General features: G+C 37.7%; 1 protein-coding gene across 5 annotated transcripts in view; it reads left to right on the plus strand.

Annotated features, from left to right (window-relative positions):
* Positions 1–18,203, plus strand: part of LOC125923826 (disintegrin and metalloproteinase domain-containing protein 32-like) — a 181,006-nt gene that overhangs the window by 34,380 nt on the left and 128,423 nt on the right. For all 5 annotated transcript variants that reach the window (XR_007458172.1, XM_049632438.1, XM_049632437.1 and 2 more), the window contains exons 7-9: positions 781–849; positions 3,723–3,794; positions 4,000–4,166. Coding sequence is in view for 4 of the 5 variants with exons in the window: in XM_049632438.1 (XP_049488395.1) it covers positions 781–849; positions 3,723–3,794; positions 4,000–4,166 (308 nt within the window). In the remaining variant the exon portion in view is untranslated. The remainder of the gene's footprint in view (positions 1–780; positions 850–3,722; positions 3,795–3,999; positions 4,167–18,203) is intronic.

Genomic DNA, 18,203 nt, shown 5'->3' on the forward strand with positions numbered 1-18,203 from the left:
TTTTTTTTGTTGGGAGATTTTTGGTTACTGAATCAGTTTCTTTGCTAGTTATGGGTCTGTTCAAATTTTCTATTTCTTCCTGTTTCAGTTTTGGTAGTTTGTATGTTTCTAGGAATTTGTCCATTTCTTCCAGAGTGCCCAATTTGTTGGCAATTGTAATATGTTTATGCAATGGAATATTCAGCCTTAAAAAAGAAGGAAATCTTCCCATCTGTGACAACATTGATGAACCTGGAGGATGTTATGCTAAGTGAAGTAAGCCATGCACAGAAAGACAAATAATACATGATCTCACTTATATGTGTTATCTAAAATAGTCAAACTCAGAGGCAAGGAATAAAATGGTAGTTGCCAGGACCTGAGGACAGGGAGAAATGGTGAAATGTTGGCCAAATGGTACTAAGTTTCAGTTATACAAGATAAGTAAGTTCTGGAGATTTAATATACAGTAATATGACTATAGTTAACAATAGCATATTGTAAACTTGAAATTTCCTGAGTGTTGATCTTACAGGTTCTCATCTCACACACACACACACACACACACACACACACACACAGAAAATTGTAGCTATGTGAGGTGGATATGTTAATTAGCTTGATTGTGGCAATTATTTCACTATATGTGTATATATGAACATCTGATCTTATACCTTAAATACATATAATTTTTATTTGTCAATTATTCCTCAGTAAAGTGGGAAAATGATTTTAAAAGCTCAGGATAAACAATTTATGAAAGTTTTATATGCTTTTAAGTATTCTTTATCTTTTTTCTAGTCACAATCAACTGTTCCGGATTTAATCCCTCTTTATCTAGAGATGCATATTGTGGTGGATAAAGCTTTGGTATGTGTTTTTCTTTTTCTTTGCTGTAAATATTTGGTGTGAATACATGATTATCCCTAGCTAAAAAGGAATTTAAAAATTCCAAATTTTAGACTACATGTCAGAGAGAGAACAGTGAAAAAACTTGCAAACTGAAAAGCCAAATACTCAAAATTATATAATTGTTTTATTTTTATTTTTTAATTTACATCCAAGTTAGTTAAGTTAACATGTAGTGCAATAATGATTTCAGGAGTAGAACCCACTGATTCATCCCCTATGTGTAATACTCTGTGCTCATCCCAACAAGTGTCTTCCTCAATGCCCCTTGCCCATTTAGCCATCCCCCCACCCACAATCCCTCTAGGAATCCACAGTTTGTTCTCTATATTTAAAGAGTATCTTATGTTTTGTCCCTCTCCCTATGTTTATATTATTTTTGCTTCCCTTACCCTATGTTCATCTGTTTTGAATCTTAAATTCCACATGAGTGAAGTCATATATTTGTCTTTCTCTAACTAATTTCGTTTAGCATAGTACCCTCTAGTTCCATCCATGTTGTTGCAAAACGCAAGATTTCATTCTTTTTGATTGTCAAGTAATACTCCACTATCTATCTATCTATCTATCTGTCTATCTATCTATCTATCTATCTATATCTGTATCTATCTATCTATCTATGTATCTATCATCTATCTATCTATCATCTATCTATCTATCTATCTACCATATCTTCTTTATCCATTCATCTGTCAGTGAACATTTGGGCTCTTTCTACATTGGCTGTTGTTGATAGAGCTGCTGTAAACATTGCGGTGCATATGTCCCTTTGAAACAGAACACGTGTATCCTTTGCATAAATACCTAGTAGTGCAATTGCTGGGTCATAGGGTAGTTCTATTTTTAGTTTTTTGAGGAACCTTCATACTGTTTTCCAGAGTGGCTGCCCCAGTTTCCATTCCCACCAGCAGTGCAAAAGGGTTCCTCTTTCTCCTCATCCTCTCCAGCATCTGTTGTTGACTGAGTTGTTCATTTTAGCCATTCTGACAAGTGTGAGGTGGTATCTCATTGTGGTTTTGATTTGCATTTCTCTGATGATGAGTGATGTTGAGCAATTTTTCATGTGTCTGTTAGCCATCTGAATGTCTTCTTATGAAAAGTGTCTATGTATGTCTTTTGCCCATTTCTTCACTGGATTATTTGGTTTTTTTGTGTTGAGTTTGGTAAGTTCTTGGGGGCACCTGGGTGGCTCAGTCAGTTAAGTGTCTGACTCTGGCTCAAGTCATGATCTTGTGGTTCATGGGTTCCTTGAATCCATGGGCGCTATGCTGGCAGCTCAGAGCCTGAACCCTTCTTTGGATTCTGTGTCTCCCTCTCTCTCTGCCCCTCCCCTGCTCGCTTTCTCTCTCTCTCTCTCTTAAAAATAAATAAACATTAAAAATGTTTAAAGAGATTGCTTTGGCTATTCAGTGTCTTTTCTGGTTCCATACAAATATTAGGATTGTTGGCTCTGTCTCTGTGAAGTATGCTGGTATTATTTTGATAGGTATTGCATGGAGTATGTAGATTGCTTAGGGTAGTATTGATGTTTTAACAATATTTGTTCCTCCAGTCCATGAGCATGGAATATTTTTCCATTTTTTGTGTCTTCTTCAATTTCTTTCATGAGCTTTCTATAGTTTCAGTGTATAGATTTTTCACCTCTTTGGTTAGATTTATTCCTAGGTATTTTATGGATTTTGATGCAATTGTAAATGGGATCGATTCCTTGATTTCTCTTTCTGTTGCTTCATTGTTGGTTTATAGGAATGCAACCAATTTCTGTGCTTGATTTTATATCCTGCGACTTTGCTGAATTCATGGATCAGTTCTAGCAGTTTGTTGGTGGAATCTTTTGGGTTTTCCCTAAGAGTATCATGTCATCTGCGAGAGTGCAAGTTTGACCTCCTGGCCGATTTGGATGCTTTTTATTTGTGTTGTCTGATTGCAGAGACTAAGACTTCCAATACTATGTTGACTAAGAGTGGTGAGAGTGGACATCAAGGGATGCTGTACTTTAGAGAGATGATTTATAGATATGGAATTTGACATTGGCACATTCCACAAAGTTTATTCAGATTTCAGCAGTTGTATATACACTCATTTGTGTGTGTGTGTGTGTGTGTGTAGTTTTATGCAGTAGGGCCACTTATGTAGCCTTATGTAATCACTGTCACAATCAAGACACTCAATAGTACCATCACTAATAAGACTCTCTCATGTTCTAACTTCATTGTCACATTTGTTTCTCCCTGCCTCCCTACACTTCTTAACCACTGGCAGTCACTAATTTGTTCTCCATCTCTTGGTTTCAGGAATATTGCATAAATGTTACCTTGTGGTATATATCCTTTTGAGATTTTTTAATACTCAGCATGTTTTCTTAAGTTTTATCCAGTTTAGTGAGTTACTTTTTATTACTGAACAGTATTACATGTTATGAATGTACCACAATTTGTTTAACCAGTTAACGACTGAAGGACATATGAATTGTTTCCAGTTTTTGGCTAATAGGAATAAAACTGTTATGGACATTTATGTATAGATTTTTTGTGAGCATCAGTTTTTATTTCTTTAGGCTAAATGCCCAGGAGTGCAATTGCTGGGTCATGTGGTCAGTACATTATTTGTTTTGAAAGAAGCTGTTAAACTTTCCAGAATGGCTGTATGATTTTACATTCCCACCGGCATATTTGAGTGGTCCAATTTATATTTATTTTTTTATTGTTACTATCTTATTTTGCACTGATCTAACTCCCAAGCAGTCTCAAACTTTTGAGAGTAGATGGAGAGTATATCTCAAACATACTACACAACAGATTGTATTTCAATTTAAAATTAATTTTGTTTTTCAGTATGATTACTTGGGCTCTGAAAGCATGATAGTAACAAATAAAATCATCGAAATTATTGGCCTTGTAAATGCAGTAAGTATTTTCCTTTTCATACTAGTTAGAAAAATTTATACTAGTTTTGAAATTATAATTGGCAATTAACTTAACGTGGCATTTCTGAATAATTAAGCCATCTGTATAGACTGAGCGTGGATTTGTCAATGCATTGAATTAATTTCATGGTTATTGTAAAATAACAAAGATTAATTTTTCATGTATTTACCTCTTTTGTCTTTAGATGTTTGCCCAATTTAAAGTTACTATTGTGCTGTCATCGTTGGAGTTATGGTCAGATAACAATAAGATTTCTACAGTTGGTGAGGCAGATGAAGTATTGCATAGATTTTTAGAATGGAAAAAGTCCTATCTTTCTCTAAGACCTCATGATATTGCATATCTATTCATGTAAGAATAATATTTCAGTATTCTTAGAAAACAAAGATCTGTGACAATGATGTAGCTTAATTTAGGGAATTTTTATTCAGTTCTGATTATTCATACATTATTATATACTTCATTCAGGCATCATACTCTCTGGTTGTCAGTAAAAAAAAAAACTTGCCAAAATTTATCTCTATGCATACTAACTTTTTACTAATGAGATTGAGATTTCAATAGGTTAAACAATTTCAGGACTCTTGGATCTGGTGGTGTCTCTCAGGTTGAACCCACAGGTCTAACTCCAGAGCCCATAATCTTAACTACTACCTAAAAAAATGGGACTTATCTTGTGAAGTTTATATTTTTGTTATGAAGTTCTGATCAAAGGCTTGGTAAAGTAGGTTAAAAATAGTTTATCCTAATGGATTTTCTGCATTATTTTATTTTATTTATTTTATTTTTTATTTTTTTAAAATTTACATCCAAATTAGTTAGCATATAGTGCAGCAATGATTTCAGGAGTAGATTCCTTAGTGCCCCTTGCCCATTTAGCCCATCCCCCTCCCACAACCCCTCCAGTAACCCTCAGTTTGTTCTCCATATTTATGAGTCTCTTCTGTTTTGTCCCCCTACCTGTTTTTATATTATTTTTTGTTTCCCTTCCCTTATGTTCATCTGTTTTGTCTCTTAAAGTCCTCATATGAGTGAAGTCATATGATACTTGTCTTTCTCTGATTGACTAATTTCACTTACCATAATACCCTCCAGTTCCATCCATGTAGTTGCAAGTGGCAAGATTTCATTCTTTTTGATTGCCGAGTAATACTCCATTGTATATATATACACCACATCTTCTTTATCCATTCATCCATCGATGGACATTTGGGCTCCTTCCCTACTTTCGCTATTGTTGATAGTGCTGCTATAAACATGGGATGCGTGTGTCCCTTCGAAACAGCACACCTGTGTCCCGTGGACAAAAGCCTAGTAGTGCAATTGTTGGGTCATAGGGTAGTTCTATTTTTAGTTTTTTGAGGAACCTCCATATGTTTTCCAGAGTGGCTGCACTGGCTTGCATTCCCACCAACAATGCAAAAGAGATTCTCTTTCTCCGCATCCTCGCCAACATCTATTGTTGCCTGAGTTGTTAATATTAGCCATTCTGACAAGTGTGAGGTGGTATCTCATTATGGTTTTGATTTGTATTTCCCTGATGATGAGTGATGTGGAGTATTTTTTCATGTGTCGGTTGGCCATCTGGATGTCTTCTTTGGAGAAGTGTCTATTCATGTCTTTTGCCCATTTCTTCACTGGATTTTTTGTTTTTCGGGTGTTGAATTTGATAAGTTCTTTATACATTTTGGATACTAACCCTTTATCTGATATGTCATTTGTAAATATCTTCTCCCATTCTGTCGGTTGCCTTTTAGTTTTGCTGATTGTTTCTTTTGCTGTGCAGAAGCTTTTTATTTTGATGAGGTCCCAGTAGTTCATTTTTGCTTTTGTTTCCCTTGCCTCCAGAGAGAGACATGTTGAGTAAGAAGTTGCTGCAGCCAAGATCAAAGAGGTTTTTGCCTGCTTTCTCCTCAGGATTTTCATGGCTTCCTGTCTGACGTTTAGGTCTTTCATCCATTTTGAGTTTATTTTTGTGTATGGTGTAAGAAAGTGGTCCAGGTTCATTCTTCTGCATGTTGCTGTCCAGTTTTCCCAGTACCACTTGCTGAAGAGACTGTCATTATTCCATTGGATATTCTTTCCTGTTTTGTCAAAGATTAGTTGGCCATACATTTGTGGGTCCATTTCTGGGTTCTCTATTCTATTCCATTGATCTGAGTATCTGTTCTTGTGCCAGTACCATACTCTCTTGATGATTACAGCTTTGTAGAACAGCTTCAAGTCCAGGATTGTGATGCTTCCTGCTTTGGTTTTCTTTTTCAAGATTGCTTTGGCTATTCAGGGTCTTTTGGGTTCCATACAAATTTTAGGATTATTTGTTCTCGCCCTGTGAAGAATGCTGGTGTTATTTTGGTAGGGATTGCATTGAATATGTAGATTGCTTTGGGTAGTATCGACATTTTAATAATATTTGTTCTTCCTATCCAGGAGCATGGAATCTTTTTCCATTTTTTTGTGTCTTCAATTTCTTTCATAAGCTTTCTATAGTTTCAGTGTATAGATTTTTCAGCTCTTTGGTTAGATTTATTCCTAGGTATTTTATGGATTTTGATGCAATTGTAAATGGGATCGATTCCTTGAGTTCTCTTTTTGTCGCTTCATTGTTGGTGTATAGGAATGTAACCGATTTCTGTGCATTGATTTTATATCCTGCAACTTTGCTGGATTCATGAATCAGTTCTAGCAGTTTGTTGGTAGAATCTTTCGGGTTTTCCATATAGAGTATCATGTCATCTGTGAAGAGTGAAAGTTTGACCTCCTTCTGGCCAATTTGGATGCCTTTTATTTCTTTGTGTTGTCTGATTACAGAGGCTAAGCCTTCCAATACCATGTTGAATAACAGTGGCGAGAGTGGACATCCCTATCTTGTTCCTGACCTTAGGGGGAAAGCTCTCATTTTTTCTCTATTGAGGATGATACTAGTGTTGTGTCTTTCATATATGGCTTTTATGATCTTGAGGTCTGATCCTTCTATCCCTACTTTCTTGAGGGTTTTTATCAAGAAAGCATTCTGTATTTTGTCAAATGCTTTCTCTGCATCTATTGAGAGGATCATATGGTTCTTATCCTTTCTTTTATTGATGTAATGAATCACACTGATTGTTTTGTGGATATTGAACCAGCCCTGCATCCCAGGTATATATCCCACTTGGTCATGGGGAATAATTTTTTTAATGTATTGTTGGATCCAGTTGGCTAATATCTTGTTGAGGCTCTTTGCATCCATGTTCATCAGGGAAATTGGTCTATAGTTCTCCTTTTTAGTGGAGTCTCTCTGGTTTTGGTATCAAGGTAGTGCTGGCTTCATGGAAAGAGTTTGGAAGTTTTCCTTCCATTTCTATTTTTTGGAACAGCTTCAAAAGTATAGGTGTTAATTCTTCCTTAAATGTTTGGTAGAATTCCCCTGGAAAGCCAACCTGCCCTGGACTCTTGTTTTTTGGGAGATTTTTGATTACTAATTCGATTTCCTTACTGGTTATGGGTCTGTTCAAATTTTCTATTTCTTCTGTTTCAGTTTTGGTAGTGTATATGTTTCTAGGAATTTGTATATTTCTTCCAGATTTTATTGGCATATAATTGCTCATAATATTCTCATTGTTTTTATTTCTGCTGTGTTGATTGTGATCTCTCCTCTTTCATTCTTGATTTTATTTATTTGGGTCCTTTCCTTTTTCTTTTTGATCAAACTGGCTAGGTGTTTATCAATTTTGTTAATTCTTTCAAAGAACCAGCTTCTGGTTTCATTGATCTGTTCTACTGTTTTTGTTTTTGTTTTTGTTTTTTGTTTTTGATAGCATTAATTTCTGCTCTAATCTTTATTATTTCTTGTCTTCTGCTGGTTTTGAGTTTTATTTGCTGTTCTTCTTCCAGCTCTTTAAGGCGTAAGGTTAGGTTGTATATCTGAGATCTTTCTTCCTTCTTTAGGAAGGCCTGGATTGCTAATACTTTGTTCTTATGACCGCCTTTGCTGCATCCCAGAGGTTTTGGATTGTGGTGCTATCATTTTCATTGGCTTCCATATACTTTTTAATTTCCTCTTTAACTTCTTGGTTAGCCCATTCATTCTTTAGTAGGATGTTCTTTACTCTCCAAGTATTTGTTACTTTTCCAAATTTTTTTCTTGTGGTTGATTTTCAGTTTCATAGCATTGTGGTCTGAAAATATGCATGGTATGGTCTCGATCTCTTTGTACTTAGGGCTGATTTGTGTCCCAGTATATGATCTATTCTGGAGAACATTCCATGTGCACTGGAGAAGAATGTATATTCTGCTGCTTTAGGATAAAATGTTCTGAATATATCTGTTAAATCCATCTGGTCCAGTGTGTCATTCAAAGCCATTGTTTCCTTTGGATTTTTTGATTAGATGATCTGTCCATTCCTGTGAGTGGGGTGTTGAAGTCCCCTAATATTATGATATTACTATCAATGAGTTTCTTTATGTTTGTGATTAATTGATTTATATACTTGGGTTCTTCCACATTTGGTGCATAAGTGTTTACAATTGTTAGGACTTCTTGGTGGATAGGCCCCTTGATTATGATATAATGCCCTTCTGCATGTCTTGATAGTCTTTATTTTAAAGTCTAGATTGTCTGAGATAAGTATGGTTACTCCGGCTTTCTTTTGTTGACCATTAGCATGATAGATGGTTCTCCATCCCCTTAGTTTGAATCTGAAGGTGTCTTTAAGTTCAAAGTGGGTCTCTTGTAAACAGCATATAGATGGATCTTGTTTTCTTATCCATTCTGTTACCCTGTGTCTTTTGATTGGAGCATTGAGTCCATTGACGTTTAAAGTGAGTATGAAAGATATGAATTTATTGCCATTATGTTGCTTGTAGAGTTTCTGGTGGCATTCTCTGGTCCTTTCTAGTCTTTGTTGCTTTTGGTCTTTATTTATTTGTTTTTCCCCCATCTTTTCTCCCTTCAGAGAGTCCCCATTAAAATTTCTTGCCGGCTGGTTTAGTGGTCACAAACTCCTTTAAGTTTTGTTTGTGTGGGAAACTTTTTATCTCTCTTTCTGTTTTGGATGACAGCCTTGCTGGATAAAGAATTCTTGGCTGCATATTTTTCTGATTCAGCACGTTGAATATATCCTGCCACTCCTTTCTGGCCTGCCAAGTTTCTGTGGATAGGTCTGCTGCAAACTTCATCTGTCTTCCCTTGTAGGTTAAGGACTTTTTTCCCCTTGATGCTTTCATGATTCTTTCCTTTCCTGAGTATAATGTGAATTTGACTGTGGTATGCTTTATTGATGGTCAGTTTCTGTTGAATCTAGTGGGGGTCTTCTGTGATTCCTGGATTTTGATGTCTGTGTCTTTCCCCATGTTGGGAAAGTTTTGTGCTAGGATTTGCTCACATAACACTTCTACCCCTATTTCTCTCTCTTCCTCTTCTGGGCTCCTATGATTCTGATGTTATTCCTTTTTAATGAGTCGCTGATTTCTCTAATTCTTAAATTGTGCTCTTTTGCGTTAATCTCACTCTTTTTTCTGCTTCATTATTCTCCATAAATTTGTCCTCTATATCGCTGATTCTCTGTTCTGCCTCATCCATCCTTGGTGCCATGGCATCCATTCGAGATTGAACCTCAGTTATAACATTTTCTATTTCATCCTGACTAGCTTTTACTTCTTTTATTTCCACAGAAAGGGATTCTAATCTATTTTTGATTCCAGCTAGTATTCTTATTATTGTGATCCTAAATTCTGGTTCAGACATCTTGCTTGTATCTGTGTTGGTTAGTCCCTGGCTGTCGTTTCTTTCTGCTCTTCTTTTGGGGTGAATTTCTTCGTTTTGTCATTTTGAAGAGAGAAAAGGAATTAATGAGGTAAAAAACTGAAAATTAACAAATATTAAAATTAAAAAATTAAAAACAAATGCACACACACAAAATTGAATAAATTATGCTAGATCCTAGGTGTGTTTTGGTCTGGGTGTTGAAAGGGGCTTGATACATTAGAGAAAAAATGGGAAAGAAAAAAAAAAAGGAAATCTTTTAAAATTTGAAAATTAAATACACTGAAGTAGACTAAAATGAAATGATAAGTAAAATAGAATTTGAAAAAATTTACACAAAAGTTAAAAATATAATAGAAAAAAATAACTTTAATAAAAATGATTTTTTTCTCTTTTTGTACTCAAGAAAAAGAAAAGAAACAAAAAAGAATAGAGAAAGTTGAATAGATGGATTGGCGAACAGACTGAAATATGACTGAAATTACTTCGTTTTCCTCTAGAAGTCAAACTATGAAGCACTTTATAGTCCATACACTAAGCAGGCGATGAGACTTGTGTTCCTGAAGAGCAAGGTTGCCCAGTTGGGCGGGGCTTAGGGTAACGGCTCCATTCTTCACTAGATGGTGCTGGGAGCCTCTTGAGGTGGATTGTTGTGGTGCTTATAGGTGCGTATGCACATGCATGGGAACGGTGACAATGGCGGCACCCAGCTACCCAGTCTCTAGTATTGGAACTCTGTTCTCCCTGATCAGCAATTACGCACGTGTCCTTTGCCTTCGGCCTCTGTCTACTCCCTGCTTTTACATAGTCTCTGATGAAGTCCCAGGCAGCACCTCCCTCCTGAGTTTTGTCTCAGATGTGGCTGTGTTTCTCAACCCCTTACTTCTGAGGGACTGTGGCTTTGACCCATTCTGCCCTCTGCGGGAGGGTCTCACTGAGTAATGGCTGGGTGTTGGCCACATCCAGGAATGTTTGCGGGACCATGCTGCCAATCCCCAGAGACTGCGGCTGGGTGTCAGCCCACCCCAGAAAAAGTTTGCAAGATAGTGTAGCAGCAGTGTTTCAGGGATTATGAAAAATCACAACACACATTTGGCACCAGGATTCACCCTTAATGACGTTGTTCCAGCACCAGCGAATGTGGTTGTTCTCCCGGGTCCACTGGGGCATTGCCTTTGGGGGACCCACACAGCCTCTACCAGGTGTCCTCTCAGCAGTGGAACTGCTTCTCCCCGTGTGGCCTGAGAACCTCCTGGACCCCACTCTGCTCCTGGGGATTCGGCCTTCCCACCAGAGCACTGCCAGGCATTGAGCTGCAGAGTTTCAGACTCTGTGCTCTCCCTTTTTTATACTCTTAATGGAATTTATTTTATTTAAAAATTTTTTTTAATGTTTATTTATTTTTGAAACAGAGAGGGACAGAGCATGAACAGGAGAGGGTCAGAGAGAGAGGGAGACACAGAATCTGAGGCAGGCTCCAGGCTCTGAGCTGTCAGCACAGAGCCTGACGCGGGGCTTAAACTCACAGACTGTGAGATCATGACCTGAGCCAAAGTCGGACGCTCAACCCACTGAGCCACCCAGGCGCCCCTATTGTCTTAATGGAATTTAAACCCTCTCCTTTCTCCTTTCTCCCTTTCTAGTTCAGTCCCTGTGACTGTTTCCACTTCTCCATTTTCTGTCTATCTGCTTTGGCGCGGGGGGGGTGGGGTGGTGTGCTTTTCCTGTATTCTCCCCCTGCCCTGTCTCCATCCTCTCTCCACATACAAAAGTGGCTCCCTGCCCTCCGCAGCTTCTGTCTCCCCCAGTTCACCTCTCCGCACTGCATACCTACTGAACTCTGTGGTTCAGGTTGTGCAGATTGTTGTGTTAATCCTCAGACCACTTTTCTAGGTGTGCAGGATGGTTTAGTGTTGGTCTGGCTGTATTTCATGGATGCGAGACACACAAAAAACTTCCATGCTGTTCCGCCATCTTGGCCTCTCTCCGGGAAACAGTTCTTAAGGACTCATCAGACTCTGTGGCTACTCACAAGGCCTAGAACAGAGGACGGAAATGCCCAGTATTCCTGTGAAAGAGGGAATTTAACACACATCTAAGGGCCTAAGGAATTAGTTTTCAAAGACAGAGGCCATAGGTGCCATTTTGTGCTTTCCTTCTTCATTACTCTGGGTTGCTGGAATCTCTCAGAAAGAGCTTGTGTCTCATTTGGTGCCACAGTTTTTATGGTTGCTACCCACCGGATACCTGTTGATCACCTGGCTCTGGTGGTCATTGGGTTTACTTTCATGGGTCCTATAGGACTGTAGCTAATGGAAAAATAGTTGTTGACTGGCTATACCCCACCGGGCACAGTACAGAGACAAGAAACTGAAATGCACGTCCAGTCTTTCTGTGAAAGAGGCTTATTAGTTATCTTCTTAGCTCTGGCCTAAGGGCCACATAGCTATGTACACATTGAATTAAACACACATCTGGAGACTGACTGTAATCCTCTTCAGAGACTGGGGAGGCTAGCAGGCGCCATCTTCATATCCTTCCTCTGTCCTGCCCAGGTCTTTGTTGTCTCCAAAGAGAGGAGCTTGTGCACATGTCTGATGCCTTAAGCCCAGAGGATACACCCCTTGTTAGCCCAGATTTGGTGGCCAGTGGAGCTTGTGTTCACAGGGTGAAGGGGTGGTTACAAATAAAGAAATGGTTCTTGATTGGCTATCACCCCAGGGTTCAGCACAGGAGTAGACCAAAATGCCAGTCTCCCAGTCTTCTCATGAAAGAGGTACATTTGCATACATTAAAGACTTCTGTCTTAGTGTCTGGCTTCTAGTCAGCCTGAATCTATATGCTGACTGAGATCCTCCTATTTGGGACAGTGACAGATCTTGGCACACCAACTACTGGGACCTTTTAAATTTTTTTGATGTTCATTTATTTTTGAAAGAGAAAGAGAGAGAGAGAGAGTGCGAGTGGGGGAAGGGCACAGAGAGAGAGAGGGAGACACAGAATCTGAAGCAGTCTCCAGACCCTGAGGTATTAGCACAGAGCCCGACCTGGGGCTCAAACTTGTGAATCGCAAGATCATGACCTGAGCTGAAGTAGGATGCTTAACTGACTGAGCCACCCAGGTGCCCTGGAACCATTTGAAAATATTTTAAAAATAGATGTTGCTTGGAGAATCACAAAGGCTTGAGAGACTACCAGAGGTAGGACAAGATTGAATGATAATGTTTATATCCTAAACAAGGTCACTCCTTTAAGACTGAGAAAGGTAACTGATTTATTTAATGCATAGAAACTAATACAAAGTCAAGCAAATACAAAACAGGACTATGTTGCAAATGAAAGACCAAGATTAAATTTCAGAAAAAGATCTTAATGAAATGGTTATAAGTGATTTACCTGATAAAGACCTCAAAATAATGGTCTTAAAGATGCTGTTTGAGCTCAGGAATGTTTGGACAAGGTGAGAATTTCAATAAAGAGACAAAATGTAAGGAAGTACAAAATAGAAATCATACCGCTAAAGATATAACTGAATGGAAAGAGACATTAGAAGTGTTCAGCAGCACATTAGATGAAGTGAAAGAAAGCATCAGTGAACTCAAAGGTCAGTGGAGCTCACCCAGTCAAAGCAGCAAATAGAAAAAAAGAAAGAAGAATAAAAGTAGCTTCTTAAGGGACTTATGGGAGAATGCCAAACAGACCAATATTCACATTACAGGCATATCAGAAGGAGAAAAGAGTAGAAAACTTTGGTGAAGAAATAATGCCTGAAAACTTCCCTAACCTCGGGAAGGGAATAGGCATTCAGATATGGTAATTCCAGAGAGAACCAAAAAAGCCAAAGCCAAAGAGACTCACACCAAGATACATTAAAATCAAATTGGTGAAAGTTAAAGAAGAGGGAATCTTAAATGCAACAAGAAAAAAATCCCAAATTGTTACATACAAGGAAACCCCATAACACTATTAGCAGATTTTTCAGCAGAAATTTTCCAGGCCAGGAGGGAGTTGCATGATACATTTGAAGTACTGAAAGAAAAAGAATGTTTATTAGGAATACTGTACCTAGAAAAATTGAGGGAGACATAAAGAGTTTTCCAACAAGCAAAACCTAAAGGATATCATAACCACTAGACCAGTCTTACAAGAAATGCTAAAGGGATATGTTTAAGCTAAAATGAGATGGGCACTAATTAGTAACAAGAAAACACATGAAAATATAAATCTCACTGGTAAAGGTAAAGTAATAGTAAAATCCAGGGGCACCTGGGTGGCTCAGTTGGTTAAGCATCCAACTTTGGCTGAGGTCATGATCTCACGGTTGGTGAGTTTGAGCCCCACGTTGGACTCTGTGCTGACAGCTCAGAGCCTGGAACCTGCTCCAGATTCTGTGTCTCCCCTCTGTCTGCCCCTCCAATGCTCATGCTCTGTCTCTTTGTGTCTCTCAATAATAAAGAAAAGTTAAAAAATTAAAAAAACAAAAGTAAAATCCAGATAAATCTAATGTTGTAAATGGGATGGGTTCATCACTTATAAAGATAGCAAGAAAGTTTAAAAACAAAGTAGTAAACACAACTATAACTACAATAATTTTTTAAAGAATACACAAGGTCGAAAGATATAAATTGTGACATCATAACAAAACATGGGGGTAAAGGCAGTAAGAATGTAGAGTTAGAATGTGTTCAAAGTTAAGTTTTTAAAAATTTTTTTTAACTTTTATTTATTTTTGAGAAACAGAGAGAGACAGAGCATGAATGGGGAGGGGCAGAGAGAAAGGGAGACACAGAATCCAAAGCAGGCTCCAGGCTCCAAGCTGTCAGCATAGAGCCTGATGCAGGGCTTGAACCCACCAACTGTGAGATCGTGACCTGAGTTGAAGTCGGATACCCAACCTACTGAGCCACCCAGGCGCCCCCTAAAGTTAAATTTTTATCACCTTAAAGTAGACTGGTACAAATATAATTTGTTTTGTGTAAGTCTCATGATAACCACAAACGTAAAACCTACAAACCTTTGTAGTATACATACAAAAGGTAACATGAAATGAATGTAAACATACCATTACAGAAAATCATCAAATTAAAAAGGAAGAGAGCAAGAGAAAGAGAAATGAACAGGGCAGTTACAAAGCAGCCATAAAACAATAAAATGGCAATAAGAATATACCTGTTGTTGGGGACTATCTATGATTGTTTAAATGTAAATAAACTAACTTCTTCAATCAAAAGACAGAGTGGCTAAATGGATAAAAAACAAGACACATTTCTGTGGTGCCTACAGTGTTCTCACTTCATATGTAAGGAGGCATACACACACTGAAAGTGAAGGAACGGAGCCAGACAAAATCAAAAAGGAAACAATGGCCTTAAATAACATATTAGATCATGTGGACTTGATATATACAGAATATTACTTTTAAAACCAACACAATGCACTGTATTCTCAAGCACATGTAGGACATTATCCAGGATAGATCATGTGGTAGGCCACAAAACAAGTCTTAATAAATTTAAGAAGACTTAAAGCATATCTGGTATTTTTTCTGATCACAATTGTATGAAACTGGAAATGAATACAAGAAGAAAACTGGAAAATTCACAAATGTATGGAGCTTAAACAAATGCTACTGAAAAAAGTAATGGGTCAAAAAAACCAAGAGAGAAAGCAAAAAGTACCTTGAGACAGACTAATAGTTTATCCATTTTGTTTATCTTCAAAGAACCAGCTCTTTGTTTCATTGATCTTTTCTATTGATTTGTTTTAGCCTCTATTTCATTTATTTCTATTTTTATATTTATTGTTTCCTTCCTTCTGCTAATTTTGGGCTTGTTCTTTTTCTAGTTCCTTTAGATGTAAGGTTAGACTGAGATTTTTCTTGTTGTTTTGAGGTGTGCCTGTATCACCATCAGTTTTCCTCTTAGTACTGCTTTCTCTGAGTGCCATGGATTTTGGGCCAGTGTCTGTGTGTGTGTGTGTGTGTGCGTGTGTGTGTGTGTGTTTAAGTTTATTTATTTTGAGAGACAGAGCACAAGTGGGGGAGGGGCAGAGAGAGAGGGAGACAGAGAATCCCAAACAGGCTCCACACTGAACTCACAAAACTGAGATCATGACCCGAGCTGAAACCGAGTCGCATGCTCAATTGACTGAGCCACCCAGGTGCCCCTGGGACATTGTGTTTTTCATTTTCATCTGTCTCCACATATTTTTTTTTAATTTCTTTGTTGACCTATTGGTTGTTTATTAGCATGTTGTTTAGCCTCAATGTGTTTGGTTTTTCTAGTTTTTTTTTTTCCCTTGTAATTGATTTCTGGTTTCATATTGTTATGGTCAGAAAAGATGCATGATATAGTTTCAGTGTTTTAAAATTTATTGGGACCTTATTTTGTGTTCTACCATGATCTATGCTAGAACATGTTCCATATACACTTGAAAAGACTATGTATTCTGCTGTTTTTTTTGTATGGAATATTCTGTATATATCTGTTATGTCCATCAGGTCTAATGTGTTTATTCAAAGATACTGTTTTCCTTATTGGTTTTAGATGTGGATGATCTATCAATTGATGTAAGTGGGGTATTTAAGTCCCCTACTATTATTGCATTACTGTCAATTTCTCCCTTTATATTGGTTAATATTTTCTTTCTTCATTCGGAGCTGAAACAGGTGTCAGTTGGAGGTCCTGGAGTATTCTGTGCTGGGGGTGCCCTTGCAAGCTGACTGAAGCTACAGTGGTGTGGGCCTGGATTGTTCTGATGGCTGGGCTGCAGTGAGCAATGACCAGGGGCATCCTAGAGGAACAGCTGGGGTTGGCAGGGCTCACTGAGGTAATAAACTGGCCAGGGCACCTGTACCTTGCTCCCATTCACATTATCAAGATGGAAGGGGAACTTAGGGAAGGCAAACTGTTGCATTTACTACCTCTGTTGGCCTGGAGAGAGTTCTAGCAGCTGCCCTCCAACCCCACCCCCAATCCCGGTTTGGTGGAGTTCTCTGGGCTGGATCTTTTATATACTAGATGGTCTTTTAAATGCTGGCTTCTTTTCTGTGCCTCAGGGCATCCGGGAGTAGCCTGGAGGCCTGGTTGGCTATGGCTCCCAGACCCTGCTTTTATCTGCATTATTAAGGTGCAGGCAGAATATAAACCATTGCACTTGTCCCTCCAACCTGCAGAGAGTTCCAGCAACTCCCCTGCCATTTGGTGGATTTCTAGGGCTGGCTCTTTTATGTACGAGTTGCTCTTTTAACCACAGCTTTTTTGTCTGAGCCTAGGGCAGATGAATCTGCTCCTGGTCTCTCAGTACTGTACCTCCTCATTGCCATTCACAGTGTTGGAGGTGGGGGTTCTCTTCTGTCTTGCCATTCTTTCTTGTCTTTCTATCTTTTGTTGTACAGAAGCTGCTCAGTTAGCTCTCAGTTCTTTTTCAGGAGGAATTGCTATACAAATAGGTGTAGATTTGGTGTGTCCATGGTGGAGGTGAAATCAGGATCTTCCTGTGTCGCTCTCTTGGACCAGCTCTTCCTATTGAGTTTTAAGTGTTCTTTAAGCATTCTTGTACATGTCTTTTATAATAATATATGATTTAAAAATATTTTCTGGCTGTGGGTTGTTTTTTAAGTTTCTTAACAATATATTTTAAAAAACAGATTTTGATGAATTCATAATTAACTTATCAATTTTTAATTGTATGAATTGTGCTTTTGATGTACCTAAAAATATATTTGCCTCACCCACGGTTATAGGTATCTCTACTATGTCTTTTTCTAGAAGCCTTATAGTTTTAAGTTTTTCTTATTTAGATTCATTACTCATTTTGAGTTAATTACTGTATATATTATGAGGTAAGGAAGAGGCCATTTTTTTGCATATGAATAATTAATTATTCAGCACCAATCCTCGAAAAGATAGTATAGTTTCTCCATTTAATTGCTTTTGCACTTTTGTCAAAAATTATTTGACCTTACATGTATGAGTCTATTTTCGTTCTGTCCTTTTGTGAGTAACACACTGCCTTGATTACTATAGCTTTATAAAAACCATTTAAATCAAGTTATATAAGTTCTCCAAAAGTGTTGTTCTTTTTAAAAATTGTTTTGGTTATTCTAGTTTTTGCCTTTCTTCATAAGTATTAGATTCAGCTTCTCAGTTGCTATGAAATATTTTGCTGGAATGTTGATTGGAACTGTATAGAATGTATCCGGTAGTTTAGGGAGAACTGACAGCTTAATAATACTAAGTCTTCCAATCAATGAACTGGGTATATCCTCCCATTTACTTAGGTCTTCTTTAATTTCTTTCATCAGTGTTCTGTATAGTTCTATCAGTATACAGATCTATCAGTATTCCATTAGTATACAGACATTTCTCACATTGTGTTAGCGTTATATCATAGTATTTCATGTCCTTAGTGCTATTTTTTATTCTTTTTTGAACACAGGTTGAAAAAATTTAATTTACCTGTTTAAAAATTTTTTATTCAAATATATTTGAATGTTATGTAACGTTGTAAATATAAGGTATACAACATGTTAATAAATGCATTTATATATTATAATATGATTGCCACTAGTGGAAGGCAGCTATGCTCACCACTATACCACCAACGCTGCACAGCCCTGATTGCCACTAGTGGTAATAAGCACA

This window comes from Panthera uncia, chromosome B1 (genome assembly GCF_023721935.1).
Source record: "Panthera uncia isolate 11264 chromosome B1, Puncia_PCG_1.0, whole genome shotgun sequence".
In the NCBI taxonomy this organism is placed as follows: Eukaryota; Metazoa; Chordata; class Mammalia; order Carnivora; family Felidae; genus Panthera; species Panthera uncia.